This window comes from Notothenia coriiceps, unplaced genomic scaffold (genome assembly GCF_000735185.1).
Source record: "Notothenia coriiceps isolate Sejong01 unplaced genomic scaffold, NC01 NC01_scaffold00001922, whole genome shotgun sequence".
Classification (NCBI taxonomy): Eukaryota; Metazoa; Chordata; class Actinopteri; order Perciformes; family Nototheniidae; genus Notothenia; species Notothenia coriiceps.
Genome location: NW_011334623.1, coordinates 470,270 through 494,074, shown reverse-complemented (window position 1 = coordinate 494,074; position 23,805 = coordinate 470,270). Strand labels below are relative to the sequence as shown.

Below are 23,805 nucleotides of genomic sequence, written 5' to 3'. Positions count from 1 at the left end.
TTGTTAGTTTAAATGTATATAGCAGCTATGTATGCCCATACTCAAACAGAGAAATAAGGAGATGTATGAATAGGCAGCAAATATTGCCAACACGGTTAGGTTAACTGTTTTCCTATCATTCATTTCACAATCATAACACCACTTATGTAACCGGAAAGCAACTTACCTTATGCTGTGAAACTCATGTTTACAACCTCAATTACGGGTCAGCAAACACTTCATCGTGTTCGTCTTAGCTTGTAAATAACATGTTGTAAAGTAAAGCAGAGGCGGTTAGTCTTTCACTTTCCGTTTAAAACAGTTAGGATTCATTGATGTGAAGTGATGGCTAGCCCATAGCCACTACACAAGTTCAATGAAAAGATTCTTGACATGTCAAGTCTGTTTTCGAGTCCTGCACATTTAGCTTAGTGGATAATAAACAAATGTGAATCCTCGTATTTCAATGAAGTAATTCCACTTTAAGGTTAAAATAGCCTGAAGCTACTCTATCTTTTAGCCGCTAGTTTAACTGTCACGATGACAACACGGATAAACTAATGACACCGAACGTTACCGACTGAAAAAGACGGGAGGACGTCAACATTAATCCGGGCTGTAAAAATCCTCATAGAAAACAGCTCCTAAATATGAGAATAAACTAACCACAGCAGACGACCTCACGGTGCTAACTGACTTCCCAGAGCAGTTTATCTTTCTGACTGGCAGCACCGTCCTCTCGCTCCCAGCTGGGCGGAGCGTTAATGTCACCTGGGTCTCAAAGGGTGACTCGCAGGCTAGCCTCAAAGTGCTCATTTGCTTACATTTGGACATTGTTTTCGGTGTTCCTGCATGTTAACCGTTACTTTAATAAATTGTTGTTGTTGTTTGTTTGTTTTGGGTGTCTAAAAGTGTCAAATGGCTGCGTTCACCGTAAACAACATAGCTTGTAAACTACAGTCTTCCCGCTACCGATGACATGACGTCGGTTTATAATGAGACGTAAACCATAATGTATACAATGACGTAGGCACGTACACACAACACAACACAACTGTGCACACACAAAGTATCAGTAAGAAATGACTTAAGTATTTGTTTTTGTCCTATACTTAATATTATTCTCATTCATTTTTATTTAATTGATTTGTGTGTATTTATATGTTGCATCGTTATTAATTGGTGAAGGTTTGGGGGGCTGGAAACAAATATTTTGAGGGGCATTCATTCATTCATTTTCGTTTCCTTCCAATTAAATATTGTACAGTTGCAGTTGCATACTGATATATTTTACTAATAAGAAGAAAATACAGGACCGCAGAGGATAATTTAAATTCAGTATAAAATTAGCATCCAAATATACTAGTTGTTTTAATATGAGATTCAAAGAGAGTTAAACTAACACAAATCTGCTAGAAAATACATAATAATGCATTCTTAAGAGTTTTTTATTATAAAAACATTAGTGAGTGTCACAACATTGGTTGTTTAAGATGTATACAAAGCTTCATCTTTTGCATATATTGGAATATTATAGATATGATTGCCCAAACGCATGGTGATCGACCAAATGCATGGTGGTATTGGTGTAATTTGAGTGTCATATGATCTAACATTCCTGTATAATCTGAATAAATGTGGCAATGGATCACCGCACAAGGCCCCCTTCATGAGCCCCTGTTGACCCCCTTAACTAAGATGCACTAAATCACAAAAAACAGAACACTAACAAAAATGCTGCTTTACCAACAGCTACTAACTTTTTAATGATGTTTGTTTAATTTTTTTTTTTTCTGTTTTACTAATTCATGTTTTTTGCTTTGTGTTTTCTTCTCAATTTAATATTCAAGTGAGCAACAGGGAAAACGTTTGAAGAATGGTTCCCTTCATTATTTAAAGAGGTAAATGAATCAAAATAAGTGTTGACTAAACGATGGTCTTCCTTCAAGGAGGACATATACCAAATACAAATACATAAGATGTTGTGATTTTAGCTGCAGTAGATCCACAAAATGTTTCCCATGTCAGTGAAACTGTTATTCATCATTATAACCACCAGAGAGCAGCCTTTTACCTTGTATTGCCCCTGAGAGTTCATTTAATCACATTCATCCGTTTCTACCTTTGGGTAAGTGCTTATGTGTGTCGGAAAGTGACTATTCATTTGAGAAAGACAGCGAGATAAGAAGAAATGTGACCACATAATTACTCTGGCTTGTTCATCTTTTCTTCTTCAAGTGCCAACTTCGATGAAAACCACACCACAAAAAAACTCCTGTTCTTATTTCCATATCTCAGCATCAACAGCACAATCTCTTCAAGTGAGTTCACATACCTGTGCAGTGGCTGCAACAACGAGATAATGTGAAGGGAAGAAAGTCAGACAGACAGGGAGATGCAGAGAGGAGGGGTTAGATAAAGCAAGGATGTAAAAATAGATGGATCAAATTAAAGTAAAAAGTAAGACTGCTGAGGAAGGCTGCCCAGAAGACGGTGAGACGGAGAGACTAAGGTATATCATGCAACAAGGGAAAGAAGGAGAACACCAACAAGGGAATAACAAAAAAAAGAGTGACAGAGGCCCAGGTAAGAGGTTTTTTTTATTCAAGCAGGCAGGGGGATAGAGAATGACTTGACAGACTATAATAACTTCCTCTTCTGAAATCCTGAATGTCCTCTCAGTGTAATTCAACCCTCTGTTTCCTCTGAGATGGAAAATTATTGTTTTTCTTGGGACTCAATGAGCTGCATTGATTCCCGCTCTATTATCCTAATGACTGGAAATAGAATAATAGTCATGTAAATGACACCACAGACATAAACGCATCTATTAATGGTACATTATCTTGGTAAATTGATAGTCCTTGAGCAATATTTATTCATCAGCATTAACTCAAGTGTAATTGATATCGATAAATGTAAAATTAGAGTGGGGTTGTTGCCGGAAAATGAAACAAATGTGTTATTCAATCTCACACAATGTTCGACATAAATTGCAACCACAGCCATGTTTGCACGATCTGTTTGAATAAATCCAATATTTTCCTTCTGCAGGAACATTTGAATCTCTTCTTGCAGCCGATTTGATGTTACAGCCATGAACCTGAGCTTGCCCTTTGTTTTGTTTCTTTTCCTGAGTCTACACACTTATACAACCACGGTGAGTCTACTGTAAATGTGTCTTGGGTAATGTCTAAATGTTCTTAAATTGTATTAAAAATTACCACCTAGTTGGGCACAAAGAATACCCTCAGATTTGTTCATGAATAGGGCTACAAATATGGTAAAGAATCTCATGGCTGTTTTGTTTTTTTGTGTTTCTTCATTTGTTCTTTTCCAGTCATCATGATTGCTTTATAATAGGTGTTTACAAAGTATCTCATAAACGCATTGACCCAGTCCATTTCTGGTCAGCATTGCACCTGTTTCCCATCTGGGAGAACTTTAGCGGCAGATGTGGACCTGGCTCTGACTACAAAGTTTCTGGAAATATAAGTTTGGAATAAGGTCGTATGGAAGGAGATAGATATGATAAAACGCATACCAATTTCATCTTGGTTTAATTTAACAGTTTTATTTAAATATCTTTTACATAACTCTGACAGATTTTCTTAACTGTGATTTTTAGCACAGATGAAAACATAGACGATTAAATAGTGGGGACACATTACTTTAGGCTCATGATCCACATTTTAAGACAATAGGTCTTCAATGACTGACAAGTTAATACCTGAGTTTAGTGCATGCCTGTGGAATGTGATGGAAAGAAAAGCATATGATCCTTTCATGCATTGTGTGTGCGTGCGTGCGTGCGTGCGTGCGTGTGTGCGTGCGTGTGTGCGTGTGTGTGTGTGTGTGGGGGTGTGTGGAGGTGTGTGTGTGTGTGTGTGCGTCCGTGCGTGCGTGCGTGCGTGTGTGCGTGCGTGTGTGCGTGCGTGCGTGCGTGCGTGCGTGTGTGTGTGTGTGTGTGTGTGTGTGTGTGTGTGTGTGTGTGTGTGTGTGTGTGTGTGTGTGTGTGTGTGTGTTTGTGTGTGTTTGTGTGTGTCAGGGAGGCAGAGCCCAGCGCAAACAGAGACAAGCCGAGGATAGCCTGAGACCGTATATTGGCAGAGTGGAGCCAGGTAAGACTTACAGTCGAGGAATGTGGCTTCATGCCAGTAGGATAAATCATATAGACACAGTAAGGTATGTTTTATTTAATAGGACATAAAAGGCAACAATGCCTGGCTCATCACAGTTTGGGATTAAGGAGACCATAATGTTGGCTTGAAGTAAAAATTCATACTAAATGCATCGATCATTGTTGCGTTTTCATTCAATTTGAAAATATTTTGGGTAACATTTAGCATTTAAGGCTAAGAATGTATTGTATGATGATTGAAAACAAGGTGGTTGTCCCATCATTCATTTTCCTGTCATTTTAATTTGCTTTACTTTTCTTCTTTTAACTAACTTTGCTTTTTTATCCACCACTCTTGTGAAATGTCATCATTTTAAATAGATGCTTGCTAGACATTTTATATGATGCTTTTATCCAAAAGGCCTTTAATCAGAGCTACATGATGAATAAGTGGTTTATCAACACTGGCCTGTAATCAGGCAGAAAAATGTAAAACTAGGAAACACAAAACAGTGTTATGAAGAAATGTATCTTCCTGTTTCAGAGAAGCTTTGTGAGCTGTTGAAATGCCACAGTCCAGCGGGATCTTGGTGCCAGGTAGTTCAGGAAAATGGAGTTCGTGTCCCCAAGTGTGTCTGTCCTCAGTCCTGTCCACGGTAAAAACACTTCGTGGCATTTAAACCAAGTACACGTCTACTTATTTTGCAAGTATTTTGACAATTGTCTGTATTTGACCAGCAAATGTAGTGAAAAGAATCATATGCAAAATTGCTTATTAACTGTAGGATATTGTTAATTATAATCATATCAAATCAGAAAGAAATATGTAGATTTAGGGATAAAGTTCCAGCAGTTTATTTTATCTGGCTGTGCACCTTACATAAAGTTTTGCATTGGGGCACTGGCTCATGTGATCAGGCAGAGGGCACCAGTGTGCAGTGTGCTGGGAAAGACCTATGGGAATGAGTGTTTTCTGCATAAAGAAGCCTGCAGAAAGAGGCGCCACACAGCACTGGCTCACACAGGACCCTGTCTGGGTAATAAACACACACAGCATTAAATATTACACACAATTTCCACTGTGTACTGCAACATGCCAAATGAGCTCTGTTATCTGTCTTGATCAGTCTCCAGGGCTAGATGCACTGAGGAGGAGTTAGGCCAGTTTCCATATCGTCTCCTGGACTGGTTTCTGCTCCTGAGTCGTATGGGGCAGTCCTACGTCCCCGCTGCCCCGTCCCAGAGCTGCCTGAGTCACACCCAGAGGACACTACTAGCACAGGTAGCTGAGAGTTCATGCTTCAAGTGGCAATACACGTCTACAATGACCCTCTTTTGGGGAATTGTTTTAATAGCTTCCATGTCATCTGACCCAGGGACCCGTATAGGAATTATTACCATACTGGCCACATACCACACACTTCCTTTTCATTAATTCTAGTTCTTCTTCTCTTTATATGACATTTTTCTGAAAAATATTAAAGTATTAAAAGGTCTTGATTTATAATTCAACCATTTATTTTCAATACCTTTGCTGTCATGTGACCAGGTGACTCCATATCTAATAAAAATAGGTGCGTCTCATTTTTCCAGTGTAGTAATTCAATGCTGATTAATTGATTTTGGGTCATTGTGTCACATGATATAGCTTTTGAAAATAAATGTGACTTTTCAACATAAAAAATGGTTAAACAAACATCACATGGGTTTCCAGTTTTTTGCGATTCTTAAATTTTTTTCCTTCTTCTGAAGACAGCCAGCTAGCGGTATGTTGTTAACAATACATACACAAGTAGATCAATATTCATATCAACATCAACAGACTGCATATATAACGCACCTTCTCTTTTGCGCAGTTTGTTTGCAAAACTAAATGTGTGTGTCCTATAATATTACGGGTGTTAAGTGCTAGTTTTCTATTGCCTTCTTAATGTAAGCCTATGGAGCAGAATGCCAAACACCAAAAGTCTGCACCCAAGGGGTGAAGATAATTGTCTAGTAATAAAAATGATTTATGACCTATTATTATCTCATCTAATGATGATGCAAATGAAATCAATATCCACAACAAAATGTAATGCTAAAGGAAGTACAGCCGGAAGAAGAATATGCCAAGGGATCATTTTCACGCCCGGTGTAACTTAACACTGAACGTTTTTTTTTACACCAGACACCCTCATTGTGCTAATATACAAACTGCTTTTCATGCATTGTCCAGCAGGAAATCGATGCTAACAACCTGGTGTAAGTGGCAAGTTCTTGTGTTGCTTGTGGTGTAGTCGTCCACAGAATGAGACAGTGCCTCTCAAAAACACCATGTATGAATAGGATTTGGTCAATAATCACTAAATTATTCAATAATATGTTGAATGGAGGGATAACTTAATATCCCGCGCCAGCTATATTGACCTCCTGGCCCCAAGTAAATAAAAATAAAACTCATGCTGTATTTTTGAAGGTGAGAAAAACCATGTACTGATAATGGGCATGAGACCATTTTTTCTGGCAATTTATTAATCTCCACGACCAAATCAAGAATTTTGTCTTTCAACAATGTCAAATCAGGCAAGGACAAATTACGCCATGAAAATAGCAGCCATGCTCGTCTCAGCTTTAGCATGCTTACAAGATGATGCTTACCCATGTGTTTAGCTTATAGGCTATTTATCATGTTTACCATCTAAGCTTAGCAAGTGCTTATTAGCAATTAGCCGCCAGCCGGCTACAACTGATGCTGATTGTCACGAGTTTTGCTGGAATTTGGTCATAACACTTTGACCTGATGATGGCATAATATGAAAAGTCAGGTGATCACTAATTCATCCTCTGAAGAACCTAATGTTTGTAATAAATGTCATGCCAATCCATCCAATAGCTGCAGACTGACATTGCTACCCCTGGAACTTATGTTGCATTCACGACAACAATGCATATTTATTTCATTGTTTGTCATGCATGTTAAATAACCAGTGCAAATGATAAGTTGAACCTGATGCTTCTTTTATTTCAATCCTTCTTCTGCTCTCTGTTTAGCAAAGATTTACCATGCTGGATAAGAACAACGATGGCAAGTTGAGCCGCAGGGACCTGAGGAAGCTGCGATACAAGAGGATGCCACTGGAGCATTGTGCTATACCATTCTTTCAGTCAGTACCACATTCTTTCAGTCAGTACCACATTTAGCTGCTAACGATACAGCGCTGCCCCAAAGGATTTGCTGTTGGACCACAGGAGAAATTATATCATGATTGTTCAATCTGCCACATGTTTGAATTTCATATTGGCATGGTTTTTTCCCCTGAAAATCCCGAAGCATGTATCATCAAAGTATTCACATTTCAAATGTTACATTCTTAGATTTGAATGAACTTTCTTGAGGCCAGAAGTATGGGAGGAATATATATATAGATATATATCTATATATCTATATATAGATATAGATATAGTCAAAGTCAACTTTATTGCCAATCTTTCAGTTTGTGTGTACAGACAGAGAGATCGAAATACCGTTTCCCACAATCCCGAATACAAAAAGTAATATATATATATAAATATGTATATACCTATATATACACAATCAAAAGACACATTTATACATATGCACACAATAAAAAAGCACAACAATCAATATATACAAAATAACAGTCACTTCAATATCTTTGAGAATGTACATTAGTGCAAGACTGTCCAGCAGCGTAAAAAAAAAAAGATCGATATATAATATATATATATATATATATATGAATACACAGCTTATTTGAATAGAAGGCAAAATCCCACTTTCCACAAGGTGACTGGGCAGTCAATAACATAAGGGCAGTGTTGATGACCATCACCTCATGTCTCACACAGGTTCGTAATGTGGACCTTCTGTCTCTCGCAATATGTTGCTCTCTAGCTAATTAGTGAAACGCCAAGGGTTAAAAATGTGACACGGCGATGCATTTCGCCCCCGCTCTGTGACCAAGCTGCACCTCCCACCATGCTGTTCTCTCTGCACGCCATCTATCCATTCATCCTCAATGCCAACAGCCGCTTCCTGTTTCCTCCTCCCCTCCGATCTCATGACCACACCATCTCTCCATCATCCAACTCCTCCTCCACGTTGAAGCACTTCTTTCCCCCTTCTGTGCTTCCTACTTCCCTCCTCAAATAGACTCTCTTCTGCCTCTCCTACTTCATTTTTACTAATTCTCGCATCCTTCCATCTCTCCTTCTTTCTGTACCATCCATATTCCCACCCAACCCCCCTTTTCTCTGCCAGTCTGCAGTGACAGGTTTTGTGGGTGTAGGGGCTGGCTGTGTCAATGTCAAGCCATTCCCAGCAATGATAATGTTTATTACCCACTGTGTCTCCCGCTGCCCATGGATTAACACAAATGGAAGGAGTACCCTTCAGAGATAAAGCTGCGGGGTGAAAGACAATGGCTGATGTTGAGCCCCAATGCACTTTCCATACATGTATACTATGTGTATAAATCTGTCATGTTGTAGTGTGTGCATGTAACAATTGCATGGGTTCATAAGGGCATGGGTACATGCATGTCAAGTCACTATGTTTTATAATGTGCTGTGTTCGCAGGTCATGTGACAGTGACAGGAACAGGAAGGTGACCCTGCAAGAGTGGACAACCTGTCTAGTGGATCACACTGAGGCCTGGTTCTACCATTTCATGTGTGAGTATTCCTCCTGGTGAAAGATATTGCTGAAGGTTAAAGCTTACTTTAAGCCCCTTTTTAACTGTACGGTTACTATGTCGTTCTGCTGAAGAAGAGCAAAGCCATCTCAACCAGCTTAATGGGATACTTAATGATTCATGTTCCTCCATACATTTTGCCTCAAGTTTCACTCCAAATTACGGTATAAATCATGAACCTTCTCCTAAGGAAAATAATTTCCTGGATAATGATTATGCTCATTCATTTGGGCAGCAATCTAGTTTTGCACATCCATAAAATTGGTACACTCCCGAGAAGCCAATTAAAAAACAGTCATCAAAAAACTTTCAGTGAAGACATTCTGACCTTTGTTGACCTCATCAACACTTTTGAATACTTGAATTTCACACACATAAATTCAAATATCTTGTTTAAAACATGCTTTTTCCTAGTCATTAAAACCAATTTTCTTCAGAGTATTTAATTTGTCTCAGTTATTTCACTGGTTGTTTCCAACCAAAATAATATATTGCTGCTTTTTTTGTTTGTTTTATCTACAGCGATGAGAATGGACTCCCGCAAGCTGTGTCCTACAATCAAAGAGAACCATCTTTGACATTTAAAATGGCCATGAAGTCCTTCTTGCATTTCTTTTACTTTGAAGAACTTGCAGAGGAATGTATCACCACAGTTATCTAAAAGCTACAGGATGGCATCTCTACACACTGCTCACACATCTGCTCTCCACCAGTACTGCAGCTCATAACGCAGAGATTTACAACCTCATCAAATCTCTACTGTCTGCTGGTTGTCTGTGCATTCATGTGTTTAAATAAACGTCTCACCCCCAGTCTTGGTAATTCCATTCGCTGACATTTGTACATCTGTGTTGTAAAAGAGCAGAGACAACAGGCAATATTATGTACCAATTGATATGGCATGCTTTGAATCGCCAATTAAAAGGGAGGATGAGAGCAGTGCAGACAGACAGCGTGATGTACACTGAATGACAAACTAGATGGGAAATAAAGATAAAGGGGGTAGAAATGCTAAGTATGGGATGACGTGACCGGAGAAGAGACAAAGAGATTATAAAGGGGATGAAGGGGAGAAGGAGAGGAAAGTGTCGTAATGCACTGAGCGAGGAAGGGAAGGAGAGAAGCAAAGTGGCTGAAGGAAGGAGAGAGAAGTATAAAGTGTGTTGGTGGAAGATGGGAGGAGGTAATGCACTGTAAATGGGAGTTGAGAGTAATGGAGTAATGCATAAAAAATGGATCAGAAATGAGGGAAAGACTGAGAACGGAGAGTGAGAGGGGGGAAGGGATGTCTGAGGAAGCGGGTATAGAAGAAACGCAAGAAAAAAAGGTTTTGAAGCTGCAAAACATTTCCTTCACAGCAGACTCTGCAAATAGCATCTCTGAGCATAATGCAGAATATTTGAAACACTTGACCTCTGTCAAGGTCGTAAAAACTTGCGTAGTGAAATCTCGCTGACTTTTAGTACATGTATAAACAGGCTGATGTAAAAACTCTTGTTGCATCTTGATTGTTCACTTCTGTTTTTGTGTGGTGTTGTTGCTTGTGTTGGTGCTACATGATCAATAGGGGTGTGTGTGTGTGTGTGTGTGGCCTGGGGTCGGTGCTTTGGTGGGACTGGTTTCTCTGGACTAATTAGCCTTCACATTTACCATGCCTGAAGGATGAAGGGGGTGAGAGAGAAAGACATTGGAAAGACAAAGATGAAGAAAGACATTGGATTTCAGTGCTGGGTGTGAGATGCAGATTCATCGCAGGCGCGAGGCAAATGAGGACTGCGTGTTCTACATGCCGTGCAGAAAGTGCATCATCATAAATATCAAAGCAAGATGTCTTCATTCCATCAGATTTTCACTCAAAAACTTTTGGAGCTTAGCACTCGAGGGCTGCAGTTCTTCTTGGCGAGTGAAAAAGGGAGAAAAACAAGGAAGACAGGCTGGGAGACAGTACAAAGCCACAAACTGTACTGGGCTGAGATGGAACTGTATTTTCTAATCATGAGTGACCTGCGGAGCGAGTGCCCCCACCTCCTCCTCCAACAAACATCGCTCCTCAAGCACTCCTTTCTTCCCCAGCGAGGGACAACTTCCTTTATTCAGAAACATAATAATAAAATGAGCTGATGGGGCCACCCCTGAAGGTCCAGCATGGTCTACACACCTCCTCCTTCTCTCTCTTTGTGTCTTCATACACCCCTCCTCTCTTCTAATAGATTCCCTCATTACCCCAGGACCACCACCTCTTTCCATCCTCCCCCATCCAAACACAGAAAGGGCAGTTGTAGATTGGTCCACCTAATCCTACTTTACTTTGCTGTCAAACCCACACACATGCACTATCAGACACACACACGCACGTGGTTCACCTCGTCTCCTACTGTCCCCCCCTGTCACACCCTATTTAGATATTAGAGGAGAGAGGGATCTGTTTGCCACCCACCTCTCTAACCTTGTGTCTCCCCTCCTCCTCTTTTGGTGCTGATCAGAGATCTGATCTGTGATGGCTTGCTTGTATCACTCTCTTTCTTGCACACACACACACATACATAGACACACAGACACACACACTCTCCCTCTCTTTCCCAAGAGACTGTGAGAGCACAGGAGCAGATGGGCGACTGGTGATGACATGTTGTTAAAAATAAGGATCCCTGTTAACCCGTTGTCAGCTAGCACTCCCTCCATCTTGTCCCCCCATTTCATCTCGTCTCTCCCTATTTATTTCTCTCACTGTCAATCCCTCTTTCTCGCCTTGCTTTTACAACACTGTACATGTATGCTGTTACTCAGTCAGTGATAAAGCCAGTTAACAGTGGCAGTAAAAAACAAGCAGGCCGAGCCCCTCGACCCACAGACCATGATATTTAATACATGGTTGTCATAAAGACGGCCCTTTGCATTATGCATGGCTTGTAAGCAGACATCAATAATAGATGAAAAGGCCAGTTTTGCAGTTTCTTTTCATGCAATTACGCCAAATGAAATTTTAACTCTCACTTTCTGTCACTCGCTGTGTAAATAGAGTTTGTCCGGTGACTGTATATCTGTAAATTATTGAGCAAGAGAGGAGAGGAGCTGTGTGGATCAAAAGAAATATTCAGGCCATTCACGATGGCATTGAAACAGAGAGCGTGTGAGTGTGTCACCCAAGCTTTCGCATCAGATCCAGGTCTGACAGATGTCCGACAGATGTCCAAAATCTTGGGAAAACAACTTACAACATGTTTCCGAAAATCAGGTTTTCCCTAAGAAACTGCACAAAAGTCGCTAGAAAGCAGCTAATACACGATGTGTGCAGTAATCTCTCTAAGGTTAATCACCATCCGGTCTTCAAAAGCATGCTGCCGTATCACGCTCTGCCAGATTGCAGACTTTCAGAACTTCTTAGGGACTGTAAAGTGGGCCAGCGCACGGAGAGGGATACTGGTGGCTTTGAAAGAGAGTCCAGCCGCAGCAAAAGGTCCTCACTCTGAAAAAAAATCCCAAGTTGTGATACATTTATTAATAGCGCTCATGTGCCACATTTTTCATCTTCCTTTTAAGTGATGGCGCAGACAGAGAGGGGGTCTGTCAGATTGCAGCCTCCGGTCAGACAATATTCCCTCGGGTGGAGTGGGTCCCATTCACAGCGACCTCAATAGCCCTACACTGAAGTACCTGTGAATGAGAGAGAAAAGGCCCCATCACAGAGAGGGAAGGGGGGAGTTAGCACACAATGTGGCGAGCCTCTTTCTATTTTCCTAATGATATTGATTAAAGAGCTCAAGAGAGAGAGCACGGTACATGAGGCCCACCATTGTGTGGCGATGAGAGGGCTAGGTTGGGTTGGAGAGCCACTGATATGAATGCCCACAATCCTCTGAGATCTACAATTGACCTATAGGTGAAGGACATAAAGCCTTCAATATGGCCGTCCTGTATGGAGACTCTATAGTTTCTGTCCGGTAGATTTCCAGTCCATTACATTGTGCCTTTACTGTGATATGTGGGCACAGGTTTTTAATTTCAACTCCACAGACAGGATTCACTGAAACCAAGCCCCAGGCAGCAAACACTGAGCATACCAGCCTAAATGCAACAATTTTCCCTCACTTCAGCCAGACTGAAATCAAGAATGCAAAGGATTAGAGGAGAAAAATATGCAGAGAGAGAGATTTATTGTTAAAGGAATACTTCACCCACAAAATGTATGAATGACTTACCTCATGATACCTTGAATTCCTGAAGAAAACATTGTTTTATTGCGTGCCTCTACGTTGAATGAATAATTAGGAACCAATGAATGCATTGATGTAAATGGGGGCTATGTTGAATATCAGCAAGAGACACAACTTGTGCAGTATCAAATCTAAGTATTAAAGTATTAAATCTATTATTTATTATTATAGTACGATCCAAATTCTGTTTAGTTTTATGCTTCTTACTTTCCAAACACATGCATTCTGATTAAAACAATATTAATAAAAACACCTCAGTATAAAGAGTATCATGCTGCAGGCGTGCCCAACATGTGATAAATTAGGATTTTGTTAACTGATGTTTGTTAACTATGAAAAGCAAAATACAGTATAGAAAATTAAATGATAAATATAAATACATTATTCAGTCCTCGGCCAGCAACACATAAGTGATGATGACTGTGCGTCCTATTTTTATAATTTTAATAATTTCAGAAAAAAAACAATTTCTGTAATTGAATGGAAGAAATATTAAAGGTGGGGTAGGTAATTTTGGAGAAACCAGCTCGAGTGCGCTAGAATTTGAAAATACACAACCGGAAAAAATCTGCCACTTCCTTACAGAGCCCCTCCTCCAACACACACGAACGCGCACATGACCAATGAGGGAACGAGATAAGTTTGTGCACAGATGGAAGGCTGACAGGCAGGTAGGCCATCCAGTTATTTTAGCCGGGCCGGTTAAAAGGATTGGTTGTGCTTTTTACAGCGCTACGGCTTCCACAGATGAGATGTTTTTATGGATTTTTTGTCAAAGCACTTAAGATATTCATTGCTATCGGGATGTTAAGAGCATTCAATGGAATATAACAAAAAGTGTATCTCGAGCCGGTTTCTCAAACTCACCTACCCCACCTTTAGGGTTAAAAGTGAAACTATTTTGCTGAACAGAAAAAAAAACCTCCAACAGTCCAGTTAGCGTTTCTATTAAACACGATTCATATTTTAGTTTGTTTTAATGTCAGAGAAAACAAGAAATATTTGGATAAATATAATAATCCCTCCTTGCATTTGATGATTGTTTAAAGTCAGTCTGAACAACCTCCAACAGTCAGTCGGAAACGCTCTCTTAATACAGATGTTATCAGAGCAGCCAGAGAACGGTTAATTTAATTCACTTTTACATCACATCCCTTTCCCTAATGCTGCTCTTAACAATGCAAAGTCTCTCTCTCTCTCTCTCTCTTCACCACCCCCATTCAGCGACCTCACCGCCTGCCCCCTCACACTCACCCACTCTCAGATTGCACATTCAGATACACACACACACACACACACACACACACACACACACACACACACACACACACACACACACACACACACACACACACACACACACACACACACACACACACACACACACACACACACACACACACACACACGAATTGCGAGAAAGCTCTGTTCAGTTCCAGGTAAACAGAGGGAAAAGGGGATGAAAGAGTGACAGGGGTAACACGAGAAGACAAGAGGGGGACACAAAGCTCCACTGAGCGGATGACATTCACACAGTGTTTAGCAGGACAAGCCTCCACGTGTGAAGAGAGTGAGGAGGACGAGGGTGAAGAGGGACCACACCAGGGTAAAGAGCAGGTGGGACAGCCCTGAGGGGACACCTGAGCCCTGGAGAGACACCTCCTGAAGGAAGGAGTGAGCGTCACCCCATGGGAGTCAGAAGAACACCCGACTGCAACCTGCTGTCGCTCCTCCTCTCTTAGCGCCCGGCTCTCATCCCCTTCTCCTCCTCCTCCTCCTCCTCCTCCTCCTCCATCCTCACTCCCTCTCTCATTTGATCCCATCCCTCACTCCCTGCGCAGGAGAGGATATCGTGCACTGAGAGAAGGTAAGGGTGATGCATGCTTGTATGTTGTTGTCCTTGCAGAGCATGCGTGAGTGAGTGTGTCATATTTCAACAGGATGTGTAAGTCAGCAACTTGTTCCTTTGGATCAAGGTCTCTGGAGGGTTTTTCTTAAAAGCTGGGCACTTTTCATTTGTTGCAGGATCGGGTTTTTTCTTGATGTTTGAACGCAGTGCTCATCTGTTTGTTTTATTGTATGTCCCTGTCTGTTTTTTCTCTCTCTGACTACATAACGTCATTGGAAAGAAAAGTATGTCTGTGGAGTGAGGCAGTGATAAAAAAGAGAAAGGGCAGATACAAAGTACGCATAAAAAAAAAAGCATGATACTGTAGGAAAGTGCATGAGAGATGCACAGAGGGACATTGAAAGTAAGGAAACCGGGGAGAAGGGTTAATATATTCAGGCAGCGAGGTAGAAAATCTAGCGTAAAATCCTATCAAGTTCCATGGTCATTGCATTTTTCCCCGTTGTCATCTCGTCAACTCCCATCATGGACCCAGAGGCCAGTTTCTTTGCCCGTAGTAGTTTGGGGGGGAAAACGGATCCTGCAGGGACCATCCCATGCCATTTAATCTGCCCACAGATAACAGAAGGCAGATGGTCCTGCCAGAGCTCAGGGAGATAGAAGATAGTGAGTACAATGTGCGGACACACAGCACACAGCACTCAACCTGTCCCTCTGAAACTGAGCCTGCATCAACTTCTAAATGAGGGGCCAGATGAAGTGAAAAGCAGGCAGAAAAAGAAGGGCAGAGAGAGAGAGAGAGAGAGAGAAAAAGACAAACTGTGCAGGGTTGGAATATCCTTAATTAAAACCCAAATACTATCCAGAATAAATGCAGTCACTTGACAGTCTGGGATAAACATAATGGAAAGAGGAAACCCTTGAAAAGAAGAAGAAAAAAGAGCAGAGAGTGAGCGGGACCATCAAAGTCATGAGCTCCTGTGTTTAAAGGGGAGTGTGTATTTATTTATAGAGGGCGGTGGTTAAGTCCACTAAGCTCTCTCTCTCTCTCTGTAAGACCCAGCCTTTTTGCCTTATGAAAATTCAATTGGTCATAATTTGCTGAGGAGCTGTAGGCATATTTGATCAGCGGCTGCGTTTTGAAGAAACAAGCCCGCCAAGCTTTACTGTGTCTTCATTTTTATGGAGACTGATTGAGGGGGAGTGTGAGGTTGAGCAGCCGGCTGGTAATGTGTGACACATTAGAACCCATTCGACATGGGGGCTAAAGTAAACACCAATCAGCCTCATGTGTCTGGCTAAAACACCGAAACAAATTCATTGCAACCTTGTTGCATGGCAATAATGTTTTTTTCCCATCTGATTCCAACCTCCTCTTTTCCACTTTCTCCTCTTTTCCTCTCTCCCTCTCCTTCCCTCTAATTACTCCGGGATCCAACATCCTCCTCTTCTTGCTCTCCATTTCCACAGCCCTTTCTTCCTCAGCCTCCCCTTCCTCACCACCCTCCCTCCCATTTCAATCTGCCTCTCTCCCGCTGCATGTCTCTCAGTTAAAGCTTTATGGGTCGTTCACTCCCCTTTTTCTTTGCAAGGATAATGAGCAGGCGCCTCGGTGTGACTTTGTAGCTGTGCGCCGGTTTGTGAGTTTGGATCTCCGTGTGTCCCGGGGCCTGAAAGACTTAGATGTACCTTCTGTAGCCGGCGCCTCCATGGTTCCACTGTGATTGTCATCTGATCTATAGGAAACAGCATTGACATAATACACCCTGTTAGAGGAAGGCGGGGAGTGTGTTGTGAAGACTGTGACTTTGAACAAATGTGTCGTCTCTGGGGAGCAAGAGCAACACTGAGACCTGTAATCATCCTTTCCACTATCACTAAATCACAACCACACATATATATAAATATATACACCCAAAAGACAGGAGAAAGAGAAACACTGTGAAATAAATAGTATAAAGGACAGGCAGAATAATCTGATACCAGCTCCTGTCGGGCGTTGCGTTTATGTATGCTGATTGGGTCTGACTGCATCAGAGCACCTCCAGGTGTTGTTTATGTACTTCTCTCCACATCAGCATGGCGTCACCTTCCTCCTGATAAAATGGCTGCTAATAACCATGATTTACAGAACAGACTCATCTGAACTCCCCCGACTAGAAATAGAAATGTAGATGTAAAGGCACGGACTTCAGAGTGATATTAGAAACCCACTTCACACTTTGAAAAGTACTGCGATGTCTTACAGTGAGTGTCAAGCTGTGCTATACACACACATCCCAAAGAAACATAGCATGGCAATCTCTAATCCGCGGCATGAATAATTCTGTCTGAATAGGAACGGATGTTTCTTCATATCAATGAATCATCAGCCGCCACAGCTCTTTAGTTTCTGTGTGAATGGTCCAGTAGAACTTTAACTGAGTGTGCATTGCTGTGTGTGTGTGTGTGTGTGTGTGTGTGTGTGTGTGTGTGTGTGTGTGTGTGTGTGTGTGTGTGTGTGTGTGTTGCTGATGGGCTCTGATTGATGTCCTTGACCTTTCCACCATGCGCTCTTAGAACCTCGGGGATATCCAAGACGTGGTGACGGAAGGAAAGTCAAAGAGTGAAAGAGACAGACAGAAGAAGCAGCGATGGCACTCGGGTCCTTGTCCTGGTGTCTCTGTGCAGCGTTGGTACTGTTTTGTGGCTCCTCATGGCCCCGGGTGCATTCTTCCCTGGCACCGGAGAACGAGGTGCCACTTCGCCCAACTACATGGTTCCCAGAAGGAAAGATCACATCTCTAACTCTCCCCAAAGGGCGCACCCGCAGGTAGGAACAGATGGGATGGGGAAATGTATGAAGGATACCATCAGGTGGTTTAGTTGTTGATTGCCATTAAGGCCACAACTAATAATAATTGTCAATGATGATCAATCTGTTGATTAACTTTTCAGTAATCAATTAATTGTCTACTCAAGTAAATCTGGACTTTTTGCGGTTACAACTTCTGAAGGCAGAGGGGATGGAAATAGATTTAAGTATCTCAGATAATTAAAAAGAATATATATACACATTTTTCTTTTAAATCTTGTGGTTTCTCTTATTAGAAGAAGTACTACCTAAGTAGCATTACCAAAGTAACTAAATCTTATTGCATTTACATTTATACACTATTCAATTACCCTTTTCTATTGAGAACATGCACAAAAATATTAGCAAATCAACTCCTATTAATACAAGTAATTATACTATATATACTTAATGTTGCATCTGGTAATGGTAGGTTTAGATTGAACTTTGTTACTGATATACTACTAGCTTGTGAATTTCCCCCTGGATCAATAAAGTCCTTTCTCATCTTATCCCATAATAATTAATCATCATTTATTTGGCGATTATCTTTTGGATTATTTATCAAAACCAAAAAATGGTGACTAAACATACTAAATACAAAGTAAAAGTTGAATATTCCCATCTGTAATGTGTTGGAGAAGAAGTAGAAGTCAGCAGAAAATGGAAATACCCTATTCATTGGCACATCAAAATGTAAGTACAGCCTTTGAATAAGTGTTCTTTCCTTCACTGGCTGTAATTGAAAAATGCATAAAAAGTAAAGTCAGTAAATGTTTTTGAAACCCAACACCGCACTAAATAACTCAATAACAAAACAAAAAAAAGTGAAGATTTCGCCAATTTGCAGTTCATGGAAAGCTCATGAATAAATCTTGAGGCCTGCTCATCAGATTCGCCCGTGTTTCCACTTCAATAACAAGTCACCAGCCATCCTCCGACCACCTTTTAGAGACACTGGCTGTTTCCAGCACCACTGTAGCGAAAGCGAGAGGAAGTCGAGCCCATTTGGCCTGATCCCTACACACCAGTGCCAGTGCTTGCTTTCTGAAACTGGGAGCTGAAAATTGAGAAATGCATCTCCCTGTGTGCTGCAGTCTGTCCACCGGTTCAGTCATGCAGAACCACATGGCAAACAATGGAGAGAAAACATTGATTCTGAAATTAATCACTCTATTAAATAATCCACAGACCGCCCTTGAGAGTGAAAGTGTCGCACATCTGTTTGGAAACAACCGCCATCTGCACAGAAACATGAATAATGATGTTTGTAAGGAGGGAAAACAAATATTTATTGACAAATAACCGCGCAGTTGCTTAACTAGCTGGGAAGAAATTACACGGTTTTAAATGAGACAGATTTCTTTCATTCAGATGTCATTGTGGAGGTGAATAGTTGAAAATTGGTTCATGAGTTTCCAACAGGGATTGTTTCTTTTAAAATAATACCAAACCACCAGAGTGAGACTGCTAAATGTCCTCAAACTGCCATATGAGATGCAAATCTGTAATACAGCATGCACAAACACTGTCCCTAAAACATCTGATCACAATAAGGGATGTAATCGTTTCTATGCTAAGCACGATCCCAGATAGTTACAGCACACGGCAGATATTCATCTGAAACTGTCAATGCAGCCTTATCAACTGATCCCAGGTCACCTCTCCTGATCTGCTATCAAATGACTGATCAGCATGTAGGCAAATAGAAAGGCTGGCAACATCAGCCACGTTGACAAATGTTACGCTTTCTGTAAAAAAGAACATTTTAACCAGCCCATTGTATCTGCAAATCATCCATTGAACCGAAGGAAGGCGGCACAATCGGCACTGAAAGATATATTTTTTCTACATCCATCACCTCGCAGCTGAATGGAAACACAATGTTATCTTTTTGACATTCGCGGTGATGAATCAAACAACTTCTTCCTCTGATTTGTGGTGTTTCTCCACAGGCTATACTTCACGCTGAAGAAGAAGGCTCCGGTGATGTCGGTGACTGTCAGTCCCTGTGACCTCCCCATCGAATGGAGCCTTTCAGCACGGAGCCTGAAGGACAAACCCCTCAAGAGCCTGGAGTGTGAGTGAGCCGTAAGACCCCTACCTGCACCTTCAGACACGTTACCCTGCATCCGGCTTAGACAAGACCATCAATTAGATATTATCTGTACTATCAAACAGATGGGGATTTAGTAGAGGGCAAATACTCTAATCTTGCTTAATGCGAGTTTGTAGAAAATAGTTTACTTTTGGAACATCATATGGCATAGTGTGAAATCTTTGCATTGCTTGTTTAACAGCGGGACATATTTACTGTTATGTCCCGCTTATAGATCAATAAACTGATTAATATCACTGATGAGGCATTTGTATTTTGAAAAAGCGACTGCCTCCAATTGTCACTGTCACAAACTCTCAGGTGGATAAGCTTATTTTCTACATCTTATCAGCATTGCACCCAAGTTGAATGCTATATATTCTTCGAAATGCCACAATATCTCTTACATGGAAAGAGAGAGTGAGTGTAATCACATATGGTTGCCACACTCCCATACATTTTATATGAGGCTTTGGATTTGAAAATCTCTTTAAAACACTCACATCAACCAAAAAGCATTGCCTACTCCTGATCCCAATGTTGAATAAACTGTTAAAGAATTTTTTTTAAACGAATTACAAAATGGCTTAAAAGTTAAGTCATGGCAATAAATGCACCAAGTAAATCAAAGTAATAGTATTTCTGAGCTCAAAATGATTTCTGGAAAACAAAATGTGCCTCAGAGTGTTCCGTGGGTGTTTCTCCTGGCTAACTAAACAAGCTTCTCTACATGGTAAAATAATGAAGTTAGAAAATGACACATGAATCATTCAGTTCCTGAGCTTGTGGGTCCCCATGCCAGCCTGAATTATTCACTTTGATTCAGTAACATTTGGTCTCATTTGAGAAGTGAACGGTGAAGACAAGTGGTGGCGGGTTTTTGTGGCCAGTTTTTTTTGCCAGTTGCGTCGTACACTATAGTGAAGAGTGACTGTGAGGAGGCAATTGACATTGTGTCATTATTTGTTTTGGTTCATCGATGAGTTGTTCTGTTGTTCTTTTTCCATTTAATCTGTAGTGCGTGTGTTTGCTGCAACCCCCAGAATCCTTTGTTAAAGTGAAAAACAGTGTGTACTCCTACATATATGTACAGTTTGTATAACTGTGCTACTGCTGAGCACCTTATCCGAATGACAAAAGCACATTCAATATCACCATGATCTTTCTCCTACACATAACCACATTATTTTGGCACCTAATTCTTAAATTGAAACATGACAAAACTGATGGGTATTCACCTTTTCACTTACTGATTGGTGCATTGTGCCTTGCAATAAATAAGAATTGTAGGGAAATCCACAAAACATTTCTATTTAATGGCGTGATGACATTGACCATACAGAGAAGAGAGAGTTTCTGTAGTCAGGTATGTGTGTGTACATTACAATTGCTGCTCACTTAATAGCATTGCATCAACTTAATTCTGAACTGAGTAATACATACACAAACATCCAAGTGAAGTAACGATGGATTTTGCTTTTTATTGTATTTCCTCACAGGGAGCAGCAAAAAGAGTACGCCCGAGGTGTGGTGGCAAGGTCCGGGGAGTGAGGAGAAAATGTACAGCTTCACAGGCAGTGCAGTTGACACCTACAAGGGTCCTTCCAAATCCCATGCCACCATCTACATCCTGAGGCTGCGCTCCAAACAGCAGAACACCAGAGCTACAGTGTACCTCCATGAAGGCCCGGGGCCCTCCGGAGCCTTCCCCCTGCTCCCAGCCGACCACAGAGTTCACACTCTGGGTGTAGGCATGACCAGTGTCACCCTCAGCTGGGCGCCCAGTGCCTCCATCACCAGCCTCCCTCAGTCACAGAAAAGCTACGATTACTGTGTGCTCGCCAACTCTCAGAAAAACTACCCCAGTGTTTGTGCAGCGCGAGAGAAAATAGGGAAAAAAAACGACCAAAAAGAAGAAAAGAAGGAGAGGAGGAGGAGAGTGACAGCATGGCCCATTTTGAAAGAGTGGTGGTGGCAGCAGTGGGACTCTTACCCAGAAGCCCAGAGTCCAGCGTCTTCCCCCACTGATGAGTATTCTGATCTCCAGTGTGTGTGTCAGGGGACAGAGAGCGTTTGCACCGTCTCTGAGCTCCTGCCGGAGACGCAGTATTACTTTGACGTGTTTGTGATCGACAGGCTGAACGGGACCAGCATGGCGTACAAGGGGACATTTGCTCGAACGCATGAGGAGGCTCGGGCTGCGATCGTCACTCTGAGAGAGGGAGAGCTGAGGTGGGTGACCTTCAGCGACAGAGGCTCCAACTCCGAGCAGTTCTTCACTTTCCGTCCACGGGGCATTCAGCAGAGTGGCCTCCTCACTTTGCAGAGCTGTGGCGGAGGGGAAAAAGTCAAGGTCACTGTGTCAAGTAAAGGTCAGGTTTTGAGCTCCCAGGCTGTCGGGGGAGATTTAGCACACATTTGGCTCCAGGGAAGTCCGTCCTATCTCATCCACTTGGAGAGAGAAGGAACTACCCCAAGCAGGATGTCTGATGCTGCTGACCCAGCTTTGGGAGGTCTGATGGCTTCAGTGAAAATGCAGACCTCCTCAGCCTACCACCGGAGAGGGGTCCCATCTCTACCCTCCACCTTGCAGATAAAGTCCTTCAACAGGTTACGTGGTTGCAACAGCGTCACCCTGGCGTGGATGGGCACAGAGGAAAGAAGCTTGTACTGTGTGTACCGCAGGAAGCTGGGCGAGCATGGAGCAGAAGCAGGGGGAGCGTCTGCTCTAACTTCGCCCTGTCTGGGACCAGAGTCCCGCTCTGACACCGAGAGGGTTCTCTGCAAGTATTTCCAGGAGCTGAATCCTCGGCGGGCCGTCACTACTGCTGTGATCGGGGGCCTGGAGCCAGGGATGGCCTATGTGTTTGATGTCTATCTAATGAGACGCTGGGGGATCCCTATCAAGTATGCCAGCAAGATGTTGAAGACCAGAAAGGAGTGCTGAGCTGCCGCCCCCTACAGGAGATTTTAAGACTGTCCCACTTTAGGGGAAAATGCATCGGCCATGGACATGCTGTAAAGACTGACCATGAGAACAAAGCCATTAGACTGTTGTGGAGAGACTGTAGCCATAACAAGAAAACATTCCCCCTGGAGGAGAAATGGTTTTATTCAAACTCCACTTGCACTATCAATGCAAGTGGATGGAAACATATGAGAAGGATCTGCACACCAGCAAAAGTTCATAACATTTACAATACAACTCTTGTGCTCTTGTCATTTGGTTTTTCATTGTTTATCATGATTATGATGTGCCAGTTGTCCAAGTGCTTATTTTGTGTCGGAGTACAAAGGACAAATGAGTTTTTTGATGACAGAAAGTCAATACAAAAACAACAACAGAGACTGTGCCAAATATGCAACAGAAACAGATGGGGCAGTAATTGGATAACATCTGAGACGGGAGTTTGCAGCGTATATCTTCAGTGCTGCATATTGTACAGGCTTATAAACACAGATGGGTGCAATCTACAGATGCTTAGTTCAAAGTCAGTGTGTATCTTGTGTTCTGCTTTCGCATGAAGCAGTGAAAAATACTTAGTGACTTGCCTCATTGTCTTTGATGTATTCTTGTGCTGCTTCAAATGCACCAATAAATACTACAGTATCTGTATGTCCTTGACTGAGTGCTGCATGTATGCAAATAAGACTTATTATAAATGTATAATTCATTTATAAATTTGATTATTTTACCAAATTGATTTCTAAAAGCTTACACTCTTACTGTAATAGATCTGGGAAACTTAGTGCCTTACCAATATATGCCATTTAATTCAAAGGTTGAAGGAAAGGGACACTTTAATATTGTTTCCATCATGGTAACCCTAGTAGTAGCCTGCCTTGCAAGGTTATCATCTTTCTTAAAGAAACATCTTTCAAGTAATAACTTATTTTTACCAAGTAGCAACATAAAGGCTGAATGAGACGGATCAGATATTACCTCGGACATTCACACGCTTTAATAATCACAATAATTTAGAATTATTGAGACTTCAAGTACATGTCAGTATGT

General features: G+C 41.7%; 2 protein-coding genes across 2 annotated transcripts; both read left to right on the top strand.

The window, feature by feature from the left end:
• The first annotated feature begins 2,439 nt into the window (after positions 1 to 2,439).
• On the top strand, positions 2,440 to 9,623 carry sparcl2 (SPARC-like 2). The gene is made up of 9 exons (XM_010793458.1): positions 2,440 to 2,565; positions 3,034 to 3,139; positions 4,028 to 4,100; positions 4,644 to 4,755; positions 5,018 to 5,136; positions 5,227 to 5,381; positions 7,133 to 7,245; positions 8,682 to 8,776; positions 9,319 to 9,623. The coding sequence occupies exons 2-9, from the start codon at positions 3,077 to 3,079 to the stop codon at positions 9,372 to 9,374; spliced, it is 786 nt and encodes a 261-aa protein (XP_010791760.1). The 5' UTR covers positions 2,440 to 2,565; positions 3,034 to 3,076; the 3' UTR covers positions 9,375 to 9,623.
• A 4,786-nt stretch (positions 9,624 to 14,409) lies between these two features.
• Positions 14,410 to 23,406, top strand: ndnfl (neuron-derived neurotrophic factor, like). The gene is made up of 4 exons (XM_010793448.1): positions 14,410 to 14,877; positions 17,419 to 17,671; positions 19,648 to 19,772; positions 21,290 to 23,406. The coding sequence occupies exons 2-4, from the start codon at positions 17,493 to 17,495 to the stop codon at positions 22,735 to 22,737; spliced, it is 1,752 nt and encodes a 583-aa protein (XP_010791750.1). The 5' UTR covers positions 14,410 to 14,877; positions 17,419 to 17,492; the 3' UTR covers positions 22,738 to 23,406.
• The last annotated feature ends 399 nt before the right edge of the window (positions 23,407 to 23,805 follow it).

Bases quoted from the DNA above. Each gene is read 5' to 3' on its own strand.
- sparcl2 (XM_010793458.1), top strand. From the start codon at position 3,077: ATGAACCTGAGCTTGCCCTTTGTTTTGTTTCTTTTCCTGAGTCTACAC. The intron at 5,137-5,226 runs GTAATAAACACA...TGTCTTGATCAG, and splicing joins TCACACAGGACCCTGTCTGG to TCTCCAGGGCTAGATGCACT. The intron at 8,777-9,318 runs GTGAGTATTCCT...TTTTATCTACAG, and splicing joins CTGGTTCTACCATTTCATGT to CGATGAGAATGGACTCCCGC.
- ndnfl (XM_010793448.1), top strand. From the start codon at position 17,493: ATGGCACTCGGGTCCTTGTCCTGGTGTCTCTGTGCAGCGTTGGTACTG. The intron at 17,672-19,647 runs GTAGGAACAGAT...GTTTCTCCACAG, and splicing joins CCCAAAGGGCGCACCCGCAG to GCTATACTTCACGCTGAAGA. The intron at 19,773-21,289 runs GTGAGTGAGCCG...ATTTCCTCACAG, and splicing joins ACCCCTCAAGAGCCTGGAGT to GGAGCAGCAAAAAGAGTACG.